Source organism: Protopterus annectens, chromosome 7.part0 (assembly GCF_019279795.1).
Source record: "Protopterus annectens isolate FY-2018-M chromosome 7.part0, PAN1.0, whole genome shotgun sequence".
In the NCBI taxonomy this organism is placed as follows: domain Eukaryota; kingdom Metazoa; phylum Chordata; order Ceratodontiformes; family Protopteridae; genus Protopterus; species Protopterus annectens.
This window is the reverse complement of record NC_056739.1, coordinates 1,958,900,091-1,958,927,142: the sequence shown is the minus strand read 5'-3', so window position 1 is coordinate 1,958,927,142 and position 27,052 is coordinate 1,958,900,091. Positions and strand designations below refer to the sequence as shown.

The window sequence follows — 27,052 nt, the reverse complement described above, 5'->3', positions numbered from 1 at the left end:
TAAACAATGGAGTGCTCTCTCCTCTAAAACAGGGAGTGGTAAGCCACCCCCCTATGGAAAAAGTTCTCACTTACTTGTCTACCTTCCTTCCCAGCAAAGCCCAAGTACTTGCACCCGTAAGAGGAAAACTCGCCCTGCATGCACAAAACTGGATGTCCATTACCCAGGACCTTTGGGTCCTAAACATTATATCCCAAGGATACAGTTTCTACTTCACTGCCAACCCCAAGTGGGTTGCCAGACCTTCCTCCAAACCAGTGGGCAGAGGCTCAAAAGCAAGTACTTTCTCTTCTCAGTATCAGGGCTATTCAACTTGTGCCTATAGAGCAAATGGGGACAGGGTTTCTACTCCAGACTATTCCTGGTGCCCAGAAAGGAGGGCTCTTGGCACCCTATCCTAGATCTGTCAATTTTCAAGCCCTTCCTGGTGGTCCCAAAATTCAAAATGTTGACTCTGCAACAGCTTCTTCCTATGCCAGCCAAGGACGCCTGGCTAGGCACCTTAGACTTAAAAGAAGCTTATCTGCACATCCCCATAAGGGAATCTTACAGGAAATATCTATGTTTCAGGGCAGGCTCTGTGCACCATCAGTTCTCTGCACTTCCCTTTGGCTTATCTACTGTGCCCATGGTATTTACAAAGTACCTGGCTCCAGCCATTGCATACTGCAGGCAGAGAAATATTCAAATCTACCCATACTTGGATGATTGCCTTATTCAGGCGGACAGTCAGGAATTGCTACTTCAGCACCTGGTATTTGTAAAGAGGCTTCTAATTTCTTTGGGGTACACCATCAGCGAAAAGAAGTCACAACTGATGCCCAACCAAAAGATTGTATTCCTGGGAACAAGCTTGAACACAACTTCCCTGATGGTATTCCTCACTCCAGAAAAACAGACTTGTTTGACAAACTACTTCAAACTAATGGCCACCAAAACCCAGCTGTCTGCAAGGAAAATACTGCAAGCCCTAGGGTTCATGGCCTCATGCATTCTACTAATTCCATATGCAAGACTGCATATGAGGAAACTTCATTGGTACTTAAGTCTCTGGTGTCAACATTCTCAAGACCTGGAGACACTGATGCCTATCATTCCTTGTCTAAGGGCAGAGTTCCTTTGGTGGGCAGAGGCATGCAACCACAACAAGGGACTTTCTTTCACTCAACCCCTCGCCGCCCAAACCCTGACAACAGATGCATCAGACTTTGCCTGGGGTGCTCACATGGCAGGCAAATGCATTCAAGGCAAATGGAGCCCAGAACAAATTCCCTGCATATCGGTCAAAAAAAAAAATGTTAGCTGTACAGAATGCTCTGACAGCCTTCAAATACCTTATCCTTCCAGGACAAATCCTAATAGACAGGCAACACCACAGTTATGTGGTACATAAACAAATGGGGGGAACACATTCCTACCCTCTCTGCAGGTTAGCCATTGCCCTGTGGAACACAGCACTGAGCAACCAAGTGCACCTGCAAGCTCAATTCCTGCCAGGCAAGCAAAATTCATTGGCATATGACTTGAGCAGAAATCTACTGGACCCACACGAGTGGAAGCTGGAGCCCAACTCATTCAGACTTCTAATCCGCAGGTGGGGGACTCCAAAGGTGGCCCTCTTTGCCTCCCCTCAAAACCATCAATTTAGCAAATTGTGCACCAGAAATCTCCACAGCCAAGCATGGAAAGTGGATGCCTTATCCTTTACATGGGAAAACCTCTCAATTTATGCCTTTCCCCCTCTGCCTCTCCTCTCAGAAGTACTACTCAAGATCAAGCAGGACAGACCAAGGACGATCCTTATTGCTTCAGACTGGCCACACCAGCACTGGTACCCACTCCTATGCAGTCTGACAGCAGTGCCACCCTGGCAACTACATCAGACCCCCTCCCTGCTGTCCCAGCAGGAGGGACAGATTTTGCATCCACAGCTGCAAACCCTGAACCTTGCAGCCTGGCTTATCCCCTAAATACACCACCAGCAACCCTCACCAAACATGTGCTGGACGTCATCCTTGAGGCCAGAAGACCTAGTATTAGGAAATCCTATTCAGAAAAGTGGAAAATATATTTTTTACTTGGAGCCAGTCTCAAGGAAAGGACACAGCTGTGCCCTCCTTACCTCAGATCCTAGTTTACCTAACAGAGCTACTCCACAAAGGCCTATCCTTCTCATAGATTAAAATTCATGCCTCTGCCATCTCAGCTCACTACAGTACTGAGCCACCTCTATTTTCTCACCCTCTCATCGAACAGTTCCTGAGAGGAGCTAACAATTTAAGGCCTCCGAGGAGGGCTCCCACCCCTGCCTAGTACCTTAACTTTGTACTAGAGAAGCTCACGCTTCCCCTTTTTGAACCTGCTGCTACAGCAGAGTTAAAATTACTCTCTCTGAGAACAGCCTTACTTCTGGCCATCACTTCAGCAAGAAGAGTGTCTGAGTTATAGGCTGTGGAACCCTTCATTATTTTCCATGCAGACAGGGTTTCCCTCATGACTAACCCATCATTTTTGCCCAAGGTGGTATCCACTGTGGCGTTAAACCAATCCATCCATTTACCAACCTTTTTTCCTAATCCTCAGAATAAAGGGGAAAGGATTCTGCACTCCTTGGACATGCACAGACCGCTCAGGTTCTACCTTGACAGAACTAAACCTTTCAGAAAATCTGACCAGCTGCTAGTCAGCTTCGCTACAGAGGCAGAGGGCAAGGCCATTTCAAAGCAAACCTTTTCCAAATGACTAGCACACTGCATCCGTTTCTGCTACAAACACCGTGGAAAACTTACCCCACAGGGTATCGGAACTCATTCCACTAGGGCTACCTCAACCTTTACAGCATTCCTCAGGGGAGTCCCTATCAGGGACATCCTGGAAGCTGCAACCTGGAGTTCTGTACACACCTTCACCAAGCATTAACCACTTAACCTATTTTTTCTAAATCCAGAGTTGTATTTGCCACAGCAGTCTTACAGGGCCTGCTAGTCAGCTCCAATACTTCTGGACTGCCTCCGCCCTTCCTCAGCTTTGGGAATCAACCCAAGTGTGATGACTGCAACAGTGAAACATGAAGAACATAGTATAGTTGTGTACACTTACCATAAATGTAGATGTTAGTGTGTATTCGCTGTTGCAGTCCTGGTTACCCTCCCTCCAGCCCCCTCTCTTTTCTATTCTTTTCACCTATTCTCTTTTTGGCCATATCTTATTGAAATGGTATTTACTTTTTACGAGGTGTTCCACACCATGTAATTGCTTCCTATTTTGGGGGCTCCTGACATCTGGGGCAAGCAAAACTGATGTAGTGGCATCGGCTGCATGCTTTATACCCCTGACGACCCGACATCATGGAGGAGGCGACAGCATCCGACAAAGCAATCCCAAGACTCCAGTATTCGGGCCAACTGATGGCTACCTGCAGGCAGATAATCCAAGTGTGATGACTGCAATAGTGAATACACTCGAACATCTACATTTATGATAAGTGTACAATCCTTTACTTTCTGAGGTTTGACGTGTGCAGATGTCACTTTTATGGCCCACATCCCTCTAGCCATGTCACAAACCTAGCAGTGACTACAAGCTTTTGAAAACTAGCTGGACGTTCGGGTAGCCAGAGGAGGAAACCCAAGAGTACAGAATACTGCAACATGGAAGAGAAGGCCATCTATGGTTATGGTAAGAGATGTTCATCGTGCATACAGCTGCAGTAATCACATATGGGTTCTCTGCCGTCAGGCGGCCGAATTCCAAAGTCCTGGTCCGGCGTCTGTTGTTGTCGCCTTCTTCCCTGTCGTCAGTGCGACAGGGGTATATAAGTAACAGCCGACGCCATATTCTCCAGTCTTTTTTGCCGCACGGTGCCTGAAGCAGAAGCAGTTCGCAAGTGCCGGTCGGCCAGCTCCTGAATTTACGAAAAATTGGAAACCGAACTCTTCTTTAAAGCTAAGTACCCCGTTGGGGAAACATTTCTTGCCTCAGACCGATGTCAGACAAAGTTAACAATTGTATTTCTTGTGGGAAGCAAATGATTTCCATTCCCTTTGCATACCTTGTTTAGGCCCAGACCATGACGTCTCGGGCTGTCGCTTCTGTGCGACTTTCAATAAACGCACTATTAAGCGTCGAGCGGAGTTCGCCCAACATTATTTTGGTAAAGCCTTTGATTATAAAATGTCGGATACTCCGACTACCGTTTTGTCCAAAAAACGCAAGGACAAAGACTGACACACGAGGCCCGCGGTCTCCACCGACGCCACGCCAAAGCCGGCTACACGTGGTCCGGTTCTCAGCAAGACGCCTATGCAGTCCCTGACTACCGACGACACTTCCTTGGCGGTGTCTTCTGTACCCGAGACCGCTGGTACCTCGGCCCTTACTCAGACAACAACCACTGAAACCACAGTGAGTGTTGAGCCTCCTAATGTGGACAGGTCCACTTCCACCCAGGGTGTATTTAGACCCTATTCTTCCTTTTCTATTAAGGCCTTCACTAAGTCCAAATCAGCCATGCATCCCAAGAGGCCTGTTGCACAGGGCCCATCCCCAGGCCCCATGCCTAAAAAGCAGATGCTTAAAATGGCTGAGGATTTAATTTCCTATATCAGGGGTTCCCAACCCCCTCCAGACAAGAGACCCAGAGTGGAGGAAGACTCTCCCTCTTCTGAACAGGGCTCCATTTTCTCAGAACATTCTGATGTGGAGGAACACTCACACTCCCCTTATGAAGATTCTGATGCAGAACAGTCCATTCCTTCTGTATCTCCCCCAGAGGATTTTTCTTTTGGGGAAACCTTGCACACCTTGAGGGAGCTCTTCCATTGGGAAGGCCAAGACTTTTCTGATTCCAAGAAAAGGCTTAGGGAATTTCTTTGATTACCTCAACACAGACCTCTGGCTATACCTCCTGTCCTGGACATACTTGATGATGTTTACTCGGAGACTTGTCTTAATCCGGATTCCCTGCCTCCTGCACCAGTCAAACCTGATGGGTACTACAGAGTCCCTAACTCTCACCAATTTCTTTTCAAAAGCCATAATGCTGACCCTGAAACCATTTCTCAAGGCCCCAAGGGGATGAAGGCCTCTACTGCCAAGAATCCACTTCCTTCTGAAAGAGAATCTAGATCCTTAGAAAGGTGGGAGAAAAAGGTATACACTTCGACCACCCTAGCCATGAGAGCCTTAAATTGTCAGTTCCATATGCTTAAATATCAGCAGTTTCTGTTATCAAAATTAAGAAACAAAATGTCTCGACCTGAACAACCAGATTTGAAGGAATTGCAGGATATGCTGCATAGTGCAGAACAAGTGGGTAAACACCCCTTACAATGTGGTTATGATGCCTTAGAGGCCTCAAGTAGAGCTGCTGCTACAGGAGCAGTCATTTGTAGACATGCCTGGCTTAGGGAACAAAGCTTGCCTGATCATCTTAAAGCTAAGATGTTCCTTTACAAAAGGATGTGCTGTTTGGTACTAATGCTGAGGAGATACTATGGAAAATGGAAGAAAAAGCTAAATCTATGCAAACTGTCAAGGCTTTTCTACAGGTACAGCCACCTCGTTTTAGCAGAAATTGGCCTTCAAAAAACTGGTCCTTTCCAGCCACGGACAAGCCCCCAAAGAGGTAGATACAGGCGCTCAAGGGGCAGAGGACAAGCTCAAGGATCAAATAGAGGCAGACAATGGCAATCTCAAGCACCAAGAGGTGGCGAAGACTGTGCACAACAATACAGAAAACAAACCCAATGACTTCCACCTTTTCATGCCAAGCAAATCTCAGCTGGCAGCCCCCTTGGGAGGAAAGCTGTCACTATTTTCAAGAAATTGGCAGATTATCACAACAGACAAATGGATCCTGGACATAATAAACAGAGGCTACAGATTTCATTTCCACACTCTTCCAAAAATGAGAGGCATGCCAAACCTGCCACACAATCAAAGGGCAGAGAGGCAAATACAAATTACAAAACTCATGGACATGAAAGCCATTCAAGAGGTTCCTACTCACGAACAAGGTCAAGGTTTTTATTCCAGACTTTTCCTGGTACCAAGAAAAGGAACCGACTGGAGACCCATTTTGGACTTATCCATCCTAAATACATTTCTACTGCATGCAAAATTCAAGATGCTCACATTACAGCAGCTTCTTCCCATGCTGGGCAAGGAGTTTTGGCTGGTAACATTGGACCTCAAGGAGGCATACCTGCATGTCCCAATCAGACAAAGCTGCAGAAGATACCTCAGATTTCTTGCAGGTTCAATCCACTATCAATTCTCTGCGTTACCCTTTGGCTTATCTACTGCGCCCAGAGTATTCACGAAATGCCTGGCATCAGTAATTGCCTATGGCATCAGTAATTGCCTACTGCAGACTTCAAGGGATACAAATTTACCCTTATTTGGACAACTGCCTGATCCAAGCGGACAGCAAGCACACTCTTCTGGAACATCTGGCTTATGCAACACAGTTACTGAATTATCTGGGATACACAATCAACAAAGAGAAATCCAGGCTGACACCATCTCAGAAAATAACTTTCCTGGGTGCCAACTTGGACACACACACCCAGATGGCCTATCTTACGCCAGAAAAACAAGGGCAACTAACTCAGTACTTCAAAACACTAGCAAATTGTACCAGGCTTACTGCAAGGAAAATCCTGCAGGCTCTGGGCTTCATGGCATCTTGCATTCTTTTAATCCCATGTGCAAAGTTGCATATGAGAAAACTTCAATGGTACCTAAAAAGCCTATGGTCTCAACACAGCCACAATTTGGAAACAATAATACCAATAATTCTATGTTTACAAAAGGAATTTCTATGGTGGGCCCAAGCATGTTAAGCAAACACAGGTCTCCCATTCTGCAAGCCTCAAGCAAATCAAGTCATCACAACAGATGCCTCAGATCAAGCCTGGGGGGCGCACATGACAGGCAGGTGCATTCAGGGCAAATGGTCCCAAAAGGAAAAGCACCTTCACATCAATCAAAAAGAAATGCTAGCAGTAATAAATGCAATTACAGCATTCAAGGACCTCCTGCATCCAGGACAATTATTGATACGAACAGACAACACCACAGTAATGTGGTACATAAACAAGGAGGAACACATTCATATCCCCTGTGCAGACTAGCCATGACATTTTGGAACATGGCTCTGGAATGGCAAATTGAACTTCAAGCGCAGTACTTGCCAGGCTTGGAAAACAAGCTGGCGGACAATCTAAGCAGAAATATGACAGATCCACACGAATGGAAGCTGCATCCACAGGTGTTTACAAAGATAATCCAAGCATGGGGAAGGCCAGACATAGATCTCTTCGCCTCCCACAGAAACCATCAATTGGAAAAGTTTTGTTCAAGGACTTTCCATCCAAAGGCATGGAGGGTGGACGCCCTTTCATTCAGTTGGACAGCATGGACAGTGTACGCTTTCCCACCTCTGCCTCTTCTATCCAAGGTGCTCTTGAAAGCAAGAGCAGACAGACCGAAGATGATACTGATTGCTCCAGACTGGCCAAGGCAGCACTGGTACCCACTCCTAAGGAGCCTAACACAAACTCCTCCCTGGCCTCTACCTCTAATGCCTCTTCTACTGACTCAGCACAGCTACAAAACTCTTCACAGTCAGCTAAAAACACTCAATCTTGCTGCATGGAAAATTCCTTAACACCACAGCAGACCCTACTCTCCAAAGAGGTACAGGATGTCATTCTGGAGGCCAGAAGGCCATCTACTAGGAGGACTTACTCCGCAAAATGGAAACGGTTTTGCTCTTGGAATGAGAAAAAAGGCCAGGACCCTAGACAACTAAATTTGCCTCAGGTATTGCAGTATCTAGCTGAGCTGCTGAACAGTGGACTTTCATTTTCCTCCATAAAAATCCATGCCTCAGCCATTTCTGCAGAATTCAACACGGATCCACCGTTATTCTCTCACCCACTTTTAAGGCAATTCCTCAGAGGGGCTAAGAATTATAAGACCACCAAGGAAACAACCAGTGCCAGCCTGGGACCTTAATTACACTCTAGAAAAACTAAGATTGCCTCCCTTTGAACCAGCTGCCTCAACAGATTTGCAATACTTGTCCTGGAAAACAGCTTTCCTTCTGGCCATTACCTCAGCTCGTAGGGTTTCGGAACTTCAAGCCCTCATGGCTGTGCAGCCCTTTCTTATCTTCCATCAGGACAGGGTTTCCCTTCGAACCAACCTGTCATTTATGCCTAAAGTGGTATCTAGGGTAGCTTTAACTCAAGCCATACACTTACCTACCTTTTACCCCAATCCTCAAAACAAAGGCGAAAGGCTGCTACATTCCTTAGACATCCATAGACAGCTACGTTACTATTTGGACAGAACAAAGCCTTTCAGGAAATAAGAACAACTTTTTGTGTCTTATGCTGTAGGAGCTCAAGGGAAGCCTGTTACCAAGCAGACAATCTCTAAATGGATAGGCCACTACATACATTTTTGTTACTCCTATCATGGGAAATCTGTCCCTGTAGGCATCAGGCCACACTCCACCAGGACCACAGCTACCTCCACAGCCTTCCTCAGAGGAATTCCTACCAAAGATATCTTGGAGGCAGCCACTTGGAGTTCTGTACATACCTTCACAAGACACTACCACCTGCCTTTATATTCCAAAACTAGAGCAGGCTTTGCTACTGCTGTATTGCAGGGCATTCTGGCTCATCCCAGTTCTACCTAGTGCCTACCACCCTGTGCGTAGCTTTGGGATTCTACCCATATGTGATTACTGCAGCTGTATGCACGATGAACATAGTACAGTTTTGTACCTACCATAAATGTAGATGTTCGAGTGCTAATACAGCTGCAGTACAGGTTTCCCTCCCTCCTTCCCCTCTAGGTATAGGACTAGTGGCTAACACCTCCTCATACAACCTATTTTGGGTTATCCTCCTATGGTGTATTTGCTTGCAACTACTCTTTTTTGATAACATTGCATTGCTTGTATATATTTATATATATATATATATATATATATATATATATATATATATATATATATATATAATTTATCTATTGCCTTCCTTTTGGGGGCACCTGACATCTGGGGCAAGAAAGACTGGAGAATATGGCGTCGGCTGTTACTTGTATACCCCTGTCGCACTGACGTCAGGGAAGAAGGCGACAACAACCGACGCCGGACCAGGACTTTGGAATTCGGCCGACTGAGGACCCGCCTGACGGCAGAGAACCCGTATGTGATTACTGCAGCTGTATTAGCACTCTAACATCTACATTTATGGTAGGTACAAAACTGTACTTTTACACAACTATTCTTTTCTTCAGCCTTTTGGTTAAGGGCTTCCTTGGATGGCATTTGTGTAGCCGCAACTTGGACTAATTCTCACACCTTTATTGCTTATTATAAATTAGATTTGATCTCCAGGAACAGAGAGGACTTTGGCTCTGCAGTACTCTGGAATATATTTCCATGAGGGCCTCCCAAGGTTATAGTAGCTGGAGACTCTGTCCCATCAATTGAGGAATGAATGAAAAGGACAACATCACATAAAGTTATGCACTTATTATAACGTTCCAGCTGGTTGTCTGTTTTCATTCTTCCTCAACTTCCTGCGTATCTGCCCCTTCCTTTGATTCTGGAAAGATCTAAGACTTGTTCAGGAACCTATGTTTCTTGTTTGAGCTCTAACTTTCTTTTTTCTTTTTATCTTTGTCATCTTCTGTAATAGGTTGCCTCTTTATATCTAGGGGCATCAAACTTGATCTGAGGTATTTTACATTAGTGGCATTTTGGGTAAAGGGAGGAGCTCAAGAGTTTTGGGATCTGATGATCTGGTAGAAGCAGCTAAGTTGGATCCAAGTCGTGGATCCGAACCCATCAGTTGGGGAAGAATAAAAATGATCAGAGATGGAATGTTATGGTGTGTACTTAACTTTTGGGGTTTGATAGTGCTTACAGCTGTTGTTGGATAAAAGTTGGGCAACTAGAGATGTGACTTTGCTCTATATGTGCCTGTAATTGAAATATTGTTTTAGCATAGGTATCGAAGGAAAAAAGGTAACAGGCATTGTAAAGGCACACATGTATAGAGGTGATTCAGTTTGATAGAGGGAGCATAGGTTGCAGAAGTGATGGTGTACAAAAGTTTGAGTAGGATTAGGAGTATAAACAGGATTAGCTAAGGGATGTAAAGTGTCAGTGTAAGGAAAGGTATTTGTTCTGAGCAGCAGTGACAGGGAAAAGTCTATAATAGATATCCCATGCCAGGGAGTGTGCCAGAGAATGGTGCTCATAGCATCATGCATTCTGCTATGCTTGTTTAGCTTTTGTTAACTTGACGCATTATTGTATTGATGAAATCATGCTGCACTGCATTTTGCTATAGATGGTAGCAGTGTAGTAACAGTAGTATACTGTTTATAGCTGTCATATGTAGCCTTTTTCTTGTAGAGGTAATTCAAAAGATGATGATTCTCAAGATGAAGTTAGCAGTGAAGATTCTGATTTTGAAGAGAGAAAGGTCGTTGCACGACGACCTATACTGAAAAGGTAAGGTGGGGCTAATTTTTTTCCCCATATTGTATGTTTGATTAAGTAATAAACATTATGATGGAATGTTAAATATGTATGCTTGTTAAACCTTGGAAGACTGTGAGTGCTTTGTTAAAGATCATTTATGGACAGTATTCATGGTTATGACCCAATCTTTTCCTTAACACATTATAAAATTGTGATGACTGAGAATGCTAAGACTTGTGATCCTTTTTTTTCCCTTCCATTTCCTTCTGTTAATTTTAACTTGGATATATACCACAGTATGTTTATGGAATTATTTATTATGTGACACTTGCATGCTGTTGTCTTTCCACTTTGCTTTGTCCTCCTTGTACATGGTTTGGGGTTCCTGCTGGTTGCTTTCAGTATCAGTGTTTGTGCTGTGTAGTTGCCTACACTTAATGCCCATTTTCCACTTGCATGCCTAATACCACATTGGACGGAAGTAGTGATAAGAACAGTCCTTTTGTATGTCTTACTTCAGAAGTCTTGCTCAAGTACAGGGATGAAAAAAATGTTATTTTGTAAAGTAAGATGTGTAGTAATGAAGTAGTAAAGCTGTATAACTGTTGGAATAAAGTGTTTTTTTTCAAGTAACCATGTAAGTCGCAAAACATGGAGACCGAATGGCTGAAGTCTGAGATGTCATTTCTTGGAATTTCCCTTTTCTCTGAGGTATGGTGATCTTTGAGTTGGTATATACAAGTTCTGGGGAGGTTGCCCACCCCCTTGCAAAAAGAAATTTAAAGGAGAAGAACGATTTTTGAGATTCCTTGTTTTCCTGTGTGTTTGTTCTTTTCGTTTTTTTTTTTTGTTTGTTTGTTTGTTTTTGGTCCTCTCATTTCGAGTGGCAGTGTTTCTTTTGAGAGACTGTTTCCATGTGTATACGATCGGCATGTTTATTTGTGAAAAAAACAGTGTTATGTGAAGATTGTGGGATTTGTTAGACTTTTCTGCTGTTCACTGTGTTCCACTGCTCCTTCAGAACCAAGCAGTTGCTACTCTTGCATACCAAGGAAGACAGTGAAAAGTGTTGTCTTACTAAGTTCTTAGATGTTCATCGTGTTTCACTGTTGCAGTCATCACTGTAGGGTTCTTCCTGCCAGCAGGCAGTCCTTGGTCAGCCAGAATCCCAAAGTCTGGGTCCGGCGTCGGCTGTGCAGTTATGCTCCCTGACGTCAGAGCGCCAGGAGTACAAAGCTGCCAGCCGAAGCCATGTTCTCCAGTCTTTCTTGCCGTGCGGTGAAAGCAGTTCGCAAGTGCCGGTCGGCCGACTCCTGATATTTTTTTCGTGCTTCAGTCTGAAGACTTACTTCTTCTTCTCAAAGCTGAGTACCCCGTTGGTGAAACTTTTTTCTTGCTCCAGTCCGATGTCAGAAAAAGTTAACAATTGCATTTCTTGTGGGAAGCAAATACCTCATAAGGGTTTCCATTCTTACTGTATTCCTTGTTTAGGCTTTGACCATGACGTAGCTAGTTGTCGGTTTTGTGCTAGATTTAACCAACGTACGATTAAGCGGAGGTACGATTTTGCTTTTCACTACTTTGGTAGGCGATTTAATTATAAAATGTCGTCTGACACGCTTCCGACTACCGGAGTTCACAAACGACGCAAGGATAAGGACAGGCCTCTGAGGTCCAAATCAGACGATTTTACACAACCAGAGCCAGCATCAGGTTCGACCGTCGTCAGTGAGGCACTTTCACAATCCCTGTCGTCGGCCATTTCAGAACCGATAGCCAAAACGGACTCCCATGAGGAGCCAACTAGGCCTTTGAGCACTCCAGCTGCAGGACCTTCGGACAATGCTCCCTTGGATGGGTCCGGAGCCGCTGTGCAGGTACCGGCTTCCGAGAGGGTTTTCAGGCCTACACAACTTCTGATAAAGGCAAAACCCAGGACAAAGTCTCCTTCTAAATCTAAGACACCAGCCCAGGCCTCTTCTGATCCGGCACCCAAATCACAGAAACAGTTACTTAAAATGGCGGAGGACTTGCTAACCATGATTAGGGGTTCACATCCCCCTCCAGACAAAAGGCCAAGGCAAGAGTTGGACTATGATTCTTCTGATCAGGCATCTATTTCTTCAGTGTCTTCCTCTGAACAGGAATATTCTTTCCCTCCTTATGAGGATTCTGATGCTGAGGAATCTATTCCATCAGCTTCTCACCCTGAGGATTTTTCTTTTGGGGAAACTTTACATGACATGAGGGAACATTTTCACTGGGAGGGACAGGAGTACTCAGAGAAGGCTCAAGGATTTCCTTCTTCTTCCCCAACATAGACCCCTGGCTATTCCTCCTATTTTGGGTATTGTGGATGATGCTTTTTCTGAGGCTAATTTAACTCATGACTCCTTTCCTCCAGCTCATGCTAAGCCCGACAGATATTACAGGGACCCTGACTCCCACCAGTTCCTTTACAAAAATCCTGCTGCTGATCCAGAAACCATTTCTCAGGGTCCTAAGGGGGTTAAGGCTGCCTCTGCTAAAAATCCTATTCCGACAGATAAGGATTCCAGAGCTTTGGAGAGATGGGGCAAAAAAGTGTATACTTCTGCTACTTTATCAATTAGGGCTTTAAATTGCCAATTTCATATCAGCAATTTCTACTGTCTGTTATGAAACAAAAGTTAGGCACCATTTCTGCATGTGCAGATAAGGAATTACATGATTTGATGCATGCTACTGAACAAGTGGGGAAGCATGGTTTACACTGTAGGTTTTGATGCCTTGGAGTCTTCTTGCAGGGCGGCTGCCTCTGGCACAGTCATTAGAAGACATGCTTGGTTAAAGGAACAAAACTTACCTGATCAAGTGAAAGCAAAGTTACTGGATGCTCCTGTTCAGTATAATGTTTTGTTTGGGCCTAAGGCTGAAGAGGTGATAAAGAAAATGGAGGATAAGGCAAAATTCATGCAAACGGTTAAGGATTTCTTACAAGTTCAGCCCCCTAGATTTAGCAGAAATTGGCCAACAAAAAGTTGGTCTTTCCCCAGCTCAGACAGGTCTCAGAGGGGTAGATATAGGCGCACCAGAGGGAGGCCTCAAACACAGGCTTCTTACAGACCTAGACAATGGAGTGCTTCCACCCCCAGGGGTGGAGAGGACAGGCCTCAATCATTTAGAAAACAGGCTCAATGACTCCCCCTGCATAGCTCCAGGAACTTCTCTCCTGGATGCCCCTCTAGGAGGAAAACTCTCTCTTTTTCAACAAAATTGGACTTACATAACCCAAAGACAAGTGGGTTCTGGATGTAGTTTCAAGAGGTTACAAATTCCACTTTCATACCTTGCCAAGAACAAACGGATGGCCAGGCCTACCAAAACACCAATGGTCTGAAGCATTAAACCAGGTGGTATCTCTCATGGCTATGAGGACCATAGAACTGGTTCCACAATCGGAGACTGAGCAGGGCTTTTACTCAAGGCTCTTTCTAGTTCCCAGAAAGCAAAACTCATGGAGACCCATCCTGGATCTGTCAGTCTTAAATACTTTCCTGGAGATACCAAAGTTCAAAATGCTTACTCTACAGCAGCTCCTGCCAATGTTGAGCAAAAATGCATGGATGGTGACATTGGATTTAAAGGAGGCTTACCTTCACATCCCTGTCAGACAGGAGTGCAGAAAATACCTCCGGTTCAAGGCCGGCTCGAAACATTACCAATTCTCTCTGCTGCCCTTTGGCTTGTCTACTGCGCCCAGGGTCTTCACCAAGTGCCTGGCACCAGTAGTAGCTTATTGCAGACTCAAGGGTATTCAAATTTACCCTTATCTGGACGACTGCCTTATTCAAGCAGACAACAAGGATGTTTTACTCCGGCACCTGCTATTTGTTCAAAATCTTCTCAAGTACCTGGGATTCACTGTAAACATAAAAAAGTCAAATTTGACTCCCACACAGCAGATAACTTTTCTGGGTGCTCTCTTAAACACAACAACCCAGATGGCATTCCTGACATCCGAAAAAGAACTACAGCTGGCTTCCGCTTTCAAAACCTTGGCTTCTATAACTCGGCTAACTGCAAGGAAATTCCTGCAGGCTTTGGGTTACATGGCCTCCTGCATCCTTCTCATACCAAATGCAAGACTTCATATGAGAAAAATACAATGGTACCTAAAAAGTGTATGGTCCCAGCATTGCCACAGTCTAGACACACAGATTGCTGTCTTGCCTTGCCTACAAAAGGAATTCCATTGGTGGTCCATGGCATGTCTTCACAACAAAGGCAAAGTCTTCAGTCTACCTCCAGCCAGCCAAGTGTTAACCACGGATGCATCAGATTACGCATGTGGAGCCCACTTGCAGGGAAAGGGTCTGCAAGGTTTTTGGACAGAGGATCAGAAGCACCTACATATCAATTTAAAAGAGATGTTAGCTGTTCAGAATGCCCTCTTGGCTTTCAGGGATCTTCTACAACCAGGACAACTACTGATACGAACAGACACCACCACAGTTATGTGGTACATAAACAAGCAGGGGGGCTCACATTCCTACCCCCTTTGCAGACTAGCCATGACTTTATGGAACACAGCACTAGCTTGCAAAGTGGATCTACAAGCTCAGTTCCTGCCAGGGAAACAAAATACTTTGGCAGACAGCCTGAGCAGGAACCTGTCGGACCCACATGAGTGGATGCTAGACACCCACATATTCAAGACTATTACAGAAGCCTGGGGCTGCCTGGACATAGATCTATTTGCATCCCCCCTCAACCACCAGTTACAGATTTGTTTGCACAAGGACTTTTCACAGGCTAGCATGGAAAGTGGATGCATTATAACTCAGTTGGAAAAACCTCAAGGAGTATGCCTTTCCACCACTACCTCTTCTACCACGGGTGTTATTAAAGATCAAACAGGACAAGCCCAAGATTATGATTCCACTGGCCCCAATTTGGCCTCGTCAATTCTGGTACACAACACTGAAGAATCTATCTCAGGAACCACCTTGGATTTTGCCTCAGATTTCCAATCTATTGTCCCAACACCAGGGCCAGGTTCTGCACTCTCATGTCAAAACTCGCAGCCTGGCGAATTCAGGATCTATGATTAATCCTCCCCTTCCCAAAAAGGTCATGGATGTTATCTTAGAAGCCAGACGGCCTAGCACTAGAAAATCTTATGCAGGCAAATGGAAGAGATTTTGCACCTGGATGCATGCTCAGGATTCGGATCCTCTCATTCCTAATATCCCTCTGATTTTGCTTTACCTAACAGACATGCTACATAAGGGTTTATCCTTCTCCATAAAAATTCATGCCTCAGCTATCTCTGTACATTACAATACAGACCCCCACCACTCTTTTCACATCCACTTCTGAAACAATATCTACGAGGAGCAAAGAATTTAAGGCCCCCTAGGACACCACCCATACCTGCCTGGGACCTCAACTATGTTCTGGAAAAACTCATTCTGCCTCCTTTTGAGCCTGCTGCCACAACTGATATTAAGTATTTATCATGGAAGACAGCTATCCGACTGGCTTTGACTTCAGCCAGGAGAGTCCCGGAGTTACAAACACTCACGGCTGTGGTATCTTACCTTATTTTTCACCAAGATAGGGTGCCTAAAGTGTTTTCCAAAGTGGCTTTAAATCAAACCATTCACCTGCCAACTTTTTTCACTAATCTACAAAATAAGGGGGAAAGGATCTTGCATTCCTTGGATGTACACAGACAACTTTGTTTTTACCTGGACAGAACCAAGGATATCAGGAAAATAGAGCAACTGTTTCTTTCTTATGCAACAAACTCCCAAGGCAAAGCCATTTCAAAACAGACCATTTCTAAATGGATTGCGCATGGAATCAGATTCTGTTACTCTCATCATGGAAAGCAAATCCCAGGAAAAATTAGGACTCACTCTACCAGAGCTGCTGCTACTTCAGCTGCCTTTCTCAGGGTAGTACCTACCAAAGATATTTTGGAAACTGCAACTTGGAGTTCAGTGCATACTTTCTCTAAGCACTATAATCTCCCTCTTTACTCTGTCTTGGGCAGGCTTTGCTTCTGCAGTCCTGCAGGGCCTTCTAGCTGCTCCTTCTTCTCTATAACCACCACCCCTTATCTCAGCTTTGAGATTCAACCCTACAGTGATGACTGCAACAGTGAAACACGATGAACATAGTACAGTTGTGTACACTTACCATAAATGTAGATGTTCGAGTGTCTTCACTGTTGCAGTCTGGGTTACCCTCCCTCCTGTCCCCTCTTATACTTTCACTAGTGTGCTTACCTACTACACCTTTCTTCTGAGGTGTATTTGCTACAGGCTATGGGGTTTGTGGTATGTTAATTTTTGGTTTTTACTATTGGCCTTCATTTTTAGGCACCTGACATCTGTGGCAAGAAACTGGAGAACATGGCGTCGGCTGGCAGCTTTGTACTCCTGGCGCTCTGACGTCAGGGAGCATGACTGAACAGCCGACGCTGGACCCAGACTTTGGGATTCTGGCCGACTGAGGACTGCCTGCCGGCAAGAAGAACCCTACAGTGATGACTGCAACAGTGAAGACACTCGAACATCTACATTTATGGTAAGTGTACACAACTGTACTTTCTCTTGCAGTTGAGAAACAGCATGGATTCCTATTGTGGTGTTAACTAGCCCAAGTTGACCTGCTTCTTTGACTGGTTCACTAGTGAGATGAACATTATTAGGCTTAAGGGTTTGACTTTTGGAGTTTACCATTGACAAGTATGGATTAAGTCCTGGAACAGTGAGGGAAAGTGAAAGCTAACTGACTGACTAGAAGTGGAGGATGATGATTGACTGGGGTTAGTTCATTGCTGACACAGATGCTGATGAACATATTTTGCGTCAGCCACACAAGCTTTTTGAATTTAATCTTTTCTTATAACTTCCAAAAGTGATGTCTCTGGTCATTGTTGAATGTATTTCTTGCAGGATCTGTGTATAGGTGGCAGCTGCGATTTTTAATGGTCATTTGTTCCCAGGGTACACCCACTGGACACTAGTGCTCCTATTCATGGAGACTCAAGAACACTTTTGATTTAAGTGACTTGCTCAGAGTTGCACAGTAGACATATGGAGGTGGAAGGAATCCTGTACCATGGACTGCAGAAATCAACTAATCAGCAGGCGAGAGCCTTAGTCCTCTGTGCTAATGCCAGACATTTAAAGTTAATAGAAAGTTATGTTTAGTAGGGGAGAGTAGAAGGAAAATGTACCTTTTGGTGATCCTAGATGAAGGGCATAAGTGGAAACACATCTGTTAAGGAAGAAAGGAGAGGAGGTCACAGTTTATCCTAGGGGGATACATGCATTGTAAATTGGCAGTGGTGAAGGCCACTTGAATACTGGGTGCATAGCATGGCAGATGACTTGAGATGTTGGTAGTGTTTGCTATTGTACACAACATTTTAGATGGACATGAAGGGACCTTCAGCTGGAGAGTTATAAAATGGTCATACAACTAGTGAGGTGTGTGTATGAGGAGAGATTAGTTTGGTATTTATGCACTATTAATGGAAAATACATTTTGGGGACACTAATTTGGGACAAGTGTGAGTAGAGAAGCTGAAGGGGCAGAATGGACATACAATTAGAACTGTGGTGTAGATGTCCTTCATGGATGCATCTGCAGTCATAACAACTGGGTTGTCCTGTCGTCAGGCAGCCCTTCGGTCGGCCGGATTCCAAAGTCCGGGTCCGGCTTCGGCTGATGTCGCACTTCACCCGTCATCTCTGCTGGTCTTCGGGTATAAAGGCATCAGCCGACGCCATTTTCCTCAGTCTTTCTTGCCGCGTGGCGCCCGAAGCAGAAGCTGTTCGCAAGTGCCGGTCGGTCAGATCCAGAGATTACTACTACCGAATACTACTTCGAAGACTTCTAAAAGCTAAGTACCCCGTTGGGGACTCTTTCTTGCCTCAGCCGATGTCAGAAAAAGTCAATAACTGTTTAACTTGTGGGAAACAAATACCTCATAAAGATTTCCACTCTTACTGTTTGCCTTGTTTAGGCCCAGACCACGACGTAGCAGCCTGTTCAGCCTGTGCCTCATTCAACCGATTTAACGCTTAGGCGTCGGTCGGAGTTTGCTGAACAGTTTTTCGGCTCAGATTTTGCGTACATTATGCCGTCGGATCCTCCGACTACCCAAATTGTTAAAAAACGCAAAGAAAAAGACCGACACTCGCGGTCCGCGGTTTCGGCCGAAACCATGGTTAAGCAAACCGCGAGTGTCTCGGTTTCGGCCGAAACCGAGAAAACTGATCAAAGCACAGCTGAATCAATGACTACTACTGAGGTTCCTGCTACCTTACTTGAATCGGCCTCAGAAATCTTACCTACAACAGTGGTTACTAGTGACTTATCAGACACCATCCCTTTGGATGTCTCTACCCCAGCACGTGGTGCTGCTAGGCCTCCTGCAGCCGTGTCTATTAAGGCCTTTGCCAGGGCTAAAGCAGCCAAATCTACTAAATCGGTGCCTGTTAAACCCCCCTCAACTAGGCCCACTTCTAGTTCACAAATGCTTACTCTGGCAGAAGATTTAATATCCTTAATTAGGGGATCTCAATCTCACCCAGACAGGGCCTCTCAGCCCCCTGAAAAGAGACCTAGAGCAGAGCCCCCCGAGCCTGTGTCCTCTGATGATTCTGCGGATGACTCAGATATTACAGACCAGCCAGAGGCTCATTTCTCCAATTATGAAGACTCAGATGCTGAAGAATCCATTCCAGCTGCTTCTCCACCAGAAGAATTCTCCTTTGGGGAAACCTTACATGCCATGCGAGAACAATTCCAATGGCAGGAACAGGATTTCTCAGATTCCAGAAAAAGACTTAGGACTTTTCTGCACCTTCCACAACACAGGCCTTTAGCTATACCTCCTGTCCTCTCTGTTGTGAACGATGCATTTAATGATGTCTGCACTGCACCAGATTCCTTACCTCCAGCCCCTGCCAAACCAGACAGATTTTACAGGGTACCAGACACTCATCATCACTTATACAAGGCCCCACTTGCAGACCCGAAACTATATCCCAGGGGCCTAAGGCAGTAGCCTCGACCACAGCAAAACCCTATTCCTTCTCAAAGGGAAGCCAGGTCTTTAGACAGATGGGGCAAAAAGGTTTACACCTCCGCTACTCTCTCAGCTAGAGCTTTAAATTGTCAGTTTCACATGATACAATACCAAGAGTTTATGCTTGATCAGTTAACTAAAAGCTATCCTCTGATGACTCTATAGATAAGAAATATATATTAGAAATGGTAAATAACATACAACAGGTTAGTAACCATTCCTTAAAATGTGGCTATGATGCACTGGAGGCTTCATTTAGATCAGCCATGACTGGCACAGTGATAAGAAGACATGCATGGCTGAAGGAACAGGTCTTACCGGATCATGTTAAAGCTAAGTTATTAGATGCACCTATGGATAAGGCCAGTTTGTTTGGTACACCTGCCCAGCAGGTAATGAAGAAAATGGAAGAAAAGGCAAAATCTGTACAAACGGTTAAAGATTTCTTGCAGGTTCAGCCCCCAAGGTTTAGCAGGAACTGGCCTGCCAAAAATTGGTCCTTTCCTGACTCCACAAGATCCCAAAGGGGCAGGAATAGACGTCCCAGAGGCAGAAATCAATCCAGAGGGGGTGCCTACAGAGGACGACAGTGGCAAGGTAATAACAGCGGCACAGACACAGCCACTGCCACTACAACAGCACAGTGACTTGATTCTAACTCCGCCTACCAGGGAACAAATAGCAGCACCATTAGGCGGAAAATTAACCTTATTTTCGAAGAACTGGCACTATATCACAAAAGACAAGTGGATTTTGCAAACCATAGACCAAGGATACCGGTTCCACTTCCACACTTTACCAGTCAAAAGAGGAATGCCAAACCTGCCTCCAAATCAAAAAACAGAAGCTCTACAGCAAATAATGCAACTAACAAAGATGAGAGCTGTGGAAAGAGTGCCAATAACAGAACAAGGCAAAGGATTCTACTCCAGACTATTCCTAGTTCCAAGAAAGGAAAAAAGTTGGAGACCTATTCTCGACCTGTCCACCTTAAATACATAAATCATTGTCCCAAAATTCAAAATGCTGACCCTACAGCAACTTCTTCCCATGCTGGGCAAGGAGTGCTGGCTGGTAACTCTAGATCTCAAGGAGGCATACCTGCACGTCCCCATTCGACCAATTTGCAGAAGATACCTCAGATTTCTTGCAGGATCAGAGCACTATCAATTCTCAGCATTGCCCTTTGGCTTATCTACTGCCCAGAGTATTCACAAAATGCCTGGCATCAGTAATCGCCCACTGCAGACTACAGGGAATCCAAATTTACCCATACCTGGACGACTGCCTACTACAGGGGGACAACAAAAGCAAGCTGACAACAGATTTACAAAGGGTCATTTACTTGCTACAAGCACTGGGATACACAGTCAATTTACAAAAGTCAAGGCTGATACCATCCCAAACAAGGACATTCTTGGCATGAATTGGACACAGTAAAACAAATGGCATTCCTAACTGCAGAAAAACAAAGAACTCCCTCTTTACTTCTTGGCACTAACAAGACAGAACAAGCTAACAGCAAGAAAAGTTCTACAGGCCTTGGGCTTCATGGCATCCTGCATAATCTTGGTTCCACATGCCAGACTACATATGAGAAAACTACAGTGGTACCTAAAGAATTTATGGTCCCAACACAGGCACAGCCTAGAAGCAGAAATTCCTCTAATCCCATGCCTAAAACAGGAGTTCCTATGGTGGGCTCAAGCATGCCAGTCAAACCCAGGCCTACCCTTTCACAGCTTTCAAGCAAGCCAAACCATCACAACAGACGCCTCAGACCTAGGATGGGGGGCTCACATGCTGGACAAATGCGTACAAAGATTGTGGACACAGGACCAGCTCCACCTGCACATCAACCTAAAAGAAATGCTGGCAGTAAAACTGGCAATCCAAAAATTCAGACCATTTCTCAAAGCAGGCCATCTGATGATAAGGACAGACAACACCACAGTCATGTGGTACATCAACAAACAGGGAGGCACTCATTCATACCCCCTATGCAGAATGACTTTGGACCTTTGGAACCTGGCTCAGCAACAACATCCAGTTACAGGCAATATTTGTACCAGGAAAGGAGAATACTCTAGCAGACATGTTAAGCAGAACCACCTCGGATGCTCACGAATGGATGCTACACCCGGACATCTTCAAGGCCATCTCAAAGAAATGGGGAATGCCACAGATAGATCTATTTGCTTCCCCTCAATCACCAGCTCAAAAATTCTGCACAAGAACATTCCACCCACTTGCATGGAAAGTGGACTCGCTCTCCTTCAGCTGGAAAGGTCTGACAGCATATGCATTCCCACCTCTTCCCTTGATACACAAGGTATTACTAAAAATCAAGGAGGAACGTCCAAGGATAACCCTGATAGCTCCAAACTGGCCAAGGCAACACTGGTACCCATTGCTGAGGAGCATGTCTCGGGACAAAATGTGGTCAATACCCCTGATGCCTTTGATGTTAACTCAGAACAATTACAGCATCATGCATCCAAACCTAAAAACGTTGCAACTGACTGCATGGAACATCACATAGCAGCAACTAATCCAGAGCTTTCCCAAAGGGTTAAAGACATTATCCTTGAAGCCCGCAGACCTTCAACAAGAAGGAACTATGCAGGAAAATGGAAAAGGTTTGCCATTTGGAGTGCTGAAAGAGGAAAAGATGTGTCGAATATAGATATTGCTAACATTCTGGAGTATTTGGCAGAGCTTCTACATACAGGCCTGTCCTATTCTTCCATCAAGATACATGCATCAGCTATTTCAGCAGAATACAGCTTTGATCCACCTATCTTTTCACATCCTTTACTCAGGCAGTTCCTCAGAGGGATCAAGAATGTAAAACCTCCTAGGAAACCACCATTGCCAGCTTGGGATTTGAACTTTGTGCTGGAAAAGTTGACACTCGCACCTTTTGAACCAGCAGCAACAGCAGACCTGCAGCATCTATCGTGGAAAACTGCTTTCCTACTGGCAATAACCTCAGCAAGGAGGGTTTCTGAACTTCAGGCCCTAATGGCAGTACAACCCTTCCTAATCTTCCACCAAGATAGAGTGTCCATAAGGACTAATCCTACATTTATGCCTAAGGTGGTATCCAGAGTGTCTTTAAACCAGGCAATCCACCTACCTACCTTCTTCCCAAACCCACAAAACAGAGGGGAAAGAATGCTGCATACCTTGGATGTACATAGACAGCTACGCTACTACCTGGACAGAACAAAAAGTAACAGAAAAACTGACCAGCTTTTTGTAGCCTATGCAACAGGAAGGGAAGGAAAAGCGATTTCAAAACAGACAATCTCCAAATGGATAGGAAATTGCATACGATTCTGTTACTCCTTTCATGGAAAACCAATTCCACAGAACATAAGGCCTCATTCTACAAGGGCAACAGCCACTACCACAGCCTTCTTACGAGGAGTGGCAACCAAGGACATTATTGAGGCTACTTCGACCTCCGTGCATACATTTGCCAAGCATTATAATTTACCTCTGTATTCCAGATCCCGAGCAGGGTTTGCCACTGCTGTACTGCAAGGGATCCTAACCACACCATAATCTATTCTTCCTCCTCCCCTAGTTGGCTATGGTATTCTACCCAGTTGTTATGACTGCAGATGCATCCATGAAGGACATAGTACAGTTTTGTACCTACCATAAATGTAGATGTCCGAACTGGATAGCATCTGCAGTCAGGATTACCTCCTCCTTCCCTCTGTGGTACTCCTAGGTATTTACCCTCCTAATAGCTAGCTGGCGGGGAGTCTCTTATGGTGTATTTTGTTTGTATATATGTACATACATGCTTATGTTTTGTGTTTACCTTCTATCTTTTTGGAAACATTGGCATTTACCCAAAATTTAGCCTTCCAAGAGGGCAACTGGCATCTGGGGCAAGAAACACTGAGGAAAATGGCGTCGGCTGATGCCTTTATACCCGAAGACCAGCAGAGATGACGTCGGGTGAAGTGCGACATCAGCCGAAGCCGGACCCGGACTTTGGAATCCGGCCGACCGAAGGGCTGCCTGACGACAGGACAACCCAGTTGTTATGACTGCAGATGCTATCCAGTTCGGACATCTACATTTATGGTAGGTACAAAACTGTACTTTTTCCATAGTGTGTTATGGAAGCCTTTAGAAAGTACTATTTTGGTGGATTGTTCTATTTAAACAGAAGCTGTCAGTATTCATAATAGTTCATGGATGACGAAGGGTAAAGCAGCAGAAAGTACTTGAGCATTGTGTGTGTTTTTTTGTCAGCATTTTGTATTCTTACAGATGAGCAGTAGTGTTTTGAATGTTTGCTACTTTGATTCTTTTCTTGTGTATACTCCTTGAACTTTGCAGTGCAGCTCATTACCTTTCTTGTATTCTGTTAGGGTGGCATACATTGTATTTGATTTCTTTTGCATATTTTAACTCTTCAGTCAAGCTATTTCTTAGGCCTTAAGACTTTTTTTTAAATAACTATTTCTCATAAAAGCAAAAAAGGTCTAAATTTTATGGCACTCTTTATTGGTATATATGGTTGTTCTATTAACTAGTTCAGCAGTTTCTACTTGTAAAGCCCATGCATTTTGGAGCAGTGGAACCCTATGCCAGTACATATTGTGAACTTAATTTGTTGCACTGAGAACTTGCCCAGCTCCTTAGCTCTCTAGTCCTTGTTGGGCTGTTTACATAAATTAGATCTTGTTCATAGCTTGTGTTACAGAAATGTTCTCACGTGTAATTTCTTTGTCATAGCAGCCTTCAGAGTGTGGTGGTATCGCCACCAAATGTTAAAGCTTCCATTGGGATCATTTTTTTGCCTGAGAGAAACATGATGTGAAACACTGCTGTAATTGCCTGATGTCCTTCTATTCCAGTGTTGCAGTATTTTACATATGGGTTTACCCTTCTTCCTCTCCAGTTCATCTGGCCAGGTTTCCAAAGGTTTTCAGTCCCTCTAGGTGCATCAGATGTCTGACGTGGCAGCAGGTATGTGGGCCATAAAAGTGCCATCTGGATGCACCAACCGTCAGAACTTTTCAGCCACCAGTCTTATGCCAGGTGCTCCTGGTTCTCACGGAATTTGGATCAAGAACAATTCCATTTAAGTACTCTGTGTGGGATCCTTTTGGTTCTACTGTTTTTCATTACAGTGTGTTCATGTCATCCAGTAAGGGCAAGTGTAGCTGTGATCGGCAGATTCCCCACAGAGACACCTATGGTCAGTGTCTCCTTTTGCTTAAGTAAGGAACATGACCATGAGAACTGCGCGATTTGTAAATCTTTTGTCCCCAGGACCTTATGTTGCCATTTACAGGCTTTGCATTTCTACTTGGAGAATCAGTACTTAAAACAAATAGCATTAGGGATGGAGGCTGTGCCTGACGCCCAGTCTGAACCACCCAAGAAGAGGGCCAAGACCATGCTGCCTTCTTCAGCTGTGCCTCTTCAGCCGTTCCTCGGTCTGTGGCTGACAAACTGGCCAGGGATTCGGCTTCTACCGGTGTGGATAAAGGTGGGTACCTCTGAGGAAGCTGCACAATCTTGAGCAGACACCATGTCCATAGAGGCTACACCGGCGTCTACCTTAGATGCCGTGGGGGGGGGCAGCATTCACTCTGGGCTCTTAGGATTCCGCTGCCGCCATCCCTATGCTTGACCCTAGGCCTTCTCCCATTCGGACGCCTGCGAGGCCTCTATAGAGAAAAACAGAAAAAGCATGTAACTCATGCTTCTGAAAGCATGCCCAATTGGCAGGCCTTCAGCCAGAGTTTGTTTAATGCCTTTATGGCCTTCAGGCCTACTGTCTTAGAAACCCCTGGCACTGCACCTCCCCTCCTATCCCCTAGACCTTTCATTCCTGAAAGGAGGGTAGAACCAACTAGAGGAGGAGGAACTGTCTTGTTTCCTCAGAGGATTCCCTCTCTTACTCCTCTCAGATCTCTTCCCTTCTGTGATATGGATTTCCAGATGAAGGCCCTTTGAACCTGACTCCACTGTAAAGGATTTAACCTGTGGGGAAACTATCAGTAAGTTGAAAGACCACTTTAAGTGGGAATCCTCGGATATGACTGAAGTATAAAAGAGGTTTTATGACCTGATACAAATAGGACTCCCGCAGTCCTTCCGTATCCTTCCTATTCAGGTGGCCGTCCTGGATGCCTTTGCTTCTGCTTCCATCAACCCAGACTCCCAACCCTCCTGCCCCACGGAGAACAAATCAACTCTACACAGAAAAATTTCTGATTTTAAGTGCCCTCCTGCTGATCCCAGCCACTATCTCCATCTCTACTGATAGGGGTTCCAAGCTTCTTCCTACCACTACCATCCTCGCAGCTGACAAGGACAGCAAAACCAAGGAGAAGGTTAGGAAAGAAAATTTACACCTCTGCTACCCTGTCATTCAGAGCTACTAACTACCAAAGTCACACAACCAAATATTCCTTAGCTCTGTTGGACAAGGCCACTAAGGAATTAGCTGACATTCCAGATTGCGCAGCCAAAGCTTCCTTGACCTCCCTGCTAGCCCTCACCTCTCAGGTGAATAGACATTCATTAAGATGGAGTTATGATGCAGCTGAAGCCTCAGCTAGGTCAGCTGCATCAGCCTCTGCACTAAGAAGATACTGATAGCTACATCTTCAGCCTCTCCCTGATTACTTCAGGCCCAAATTTGTTGATGCATCTTTGGATCACTCTGTCTTGTTTGGTGAAAAAGTGACAGACCTGTTTAAGTGCCTGCAACAAAAAGCAAGATAATTACAGGATCTAAAACATCTCCTGGTCTCTCCCATCCGCAAGTTCCAGAGTAACTACCTGGCTAAGACCCAGTTTATCAGGAAGGCCTCTAGACCTACAGCCCCCAGGTCTAGAAGACCCCACAGAAGACAGCCCCCTCCGGCTGGAGCTTCTCCTTCCTCCACCCAAAGGCCTTCCTTTCCAGATAGGAAAGGTAGTGTCTGACTGCCTTCCAAATTTTCAACCCCCCCCATCCCTTCCCCTGTCTGCCCGCCTCTCTCACCGTCTCCCTGCATGGTCACTTATTACCTCAGACAAGTGGGTTCTGTCCATCATACAAAATGGTTACTTTGTCCTGGATCACCCCCCCCCCCCATTAAAGCTAGGCATACACCAGCCAATTACCCCTCCTATGACAGGTTCTGCAACCCCCACTAATACAAGGCACTGTAGAACCTGTGCCTACAGAATCAAAAATAAAAGGATTCTACTCCAGAATATTTTTGGTTCCCAAAAAGGACGGACCATGGAGGCCTGTTCTAGACATATTGCGCCTCAACCCCTTCTTAAAAGTTCCTACCTTCAAGATGCTGATTCACCCTACCCTCTTTCCCCTCCTGCTTCCTTGGGGATTCATGGCAACCCTGGACATAAAGGATGCCTACCTTCACATACCTATAAAGCCTACCTTCAGGAAATACCTC

The 27,052-nt window shown here is 45.0% G+C and overlaps 1 protein-coding gene across 3 annotated transcripts in view; it reads left to right on the top strand.

The window, feature by feature from the left end:
* Window positions 1-27,052, top strand: part of CHD2 (chromodomain helicase DNA binding protein 2) — a 3,702,317-nt gene that overhangs the window by 427,923 nt on the left and 3,247,342 nt on the right. For 2 of the 3 annotated variants that reach the window (XM_044078380.1, XM_044078378.1), the window contains exon 4: window positions 10,445-10,543. The exons of the other annotated variant lie outside the window; for it this stretch is intronic. In XM_044078380.1, the coding sequence (XP_043934315.1) occupies window positions 10,445-10,543 (99 nt within the window). The remainder of the gene's footprint in view (window positions 1-10,444; window positions 10,544-27,052) is intronic. 3 annotated transcript variants of the gene reach the window in all.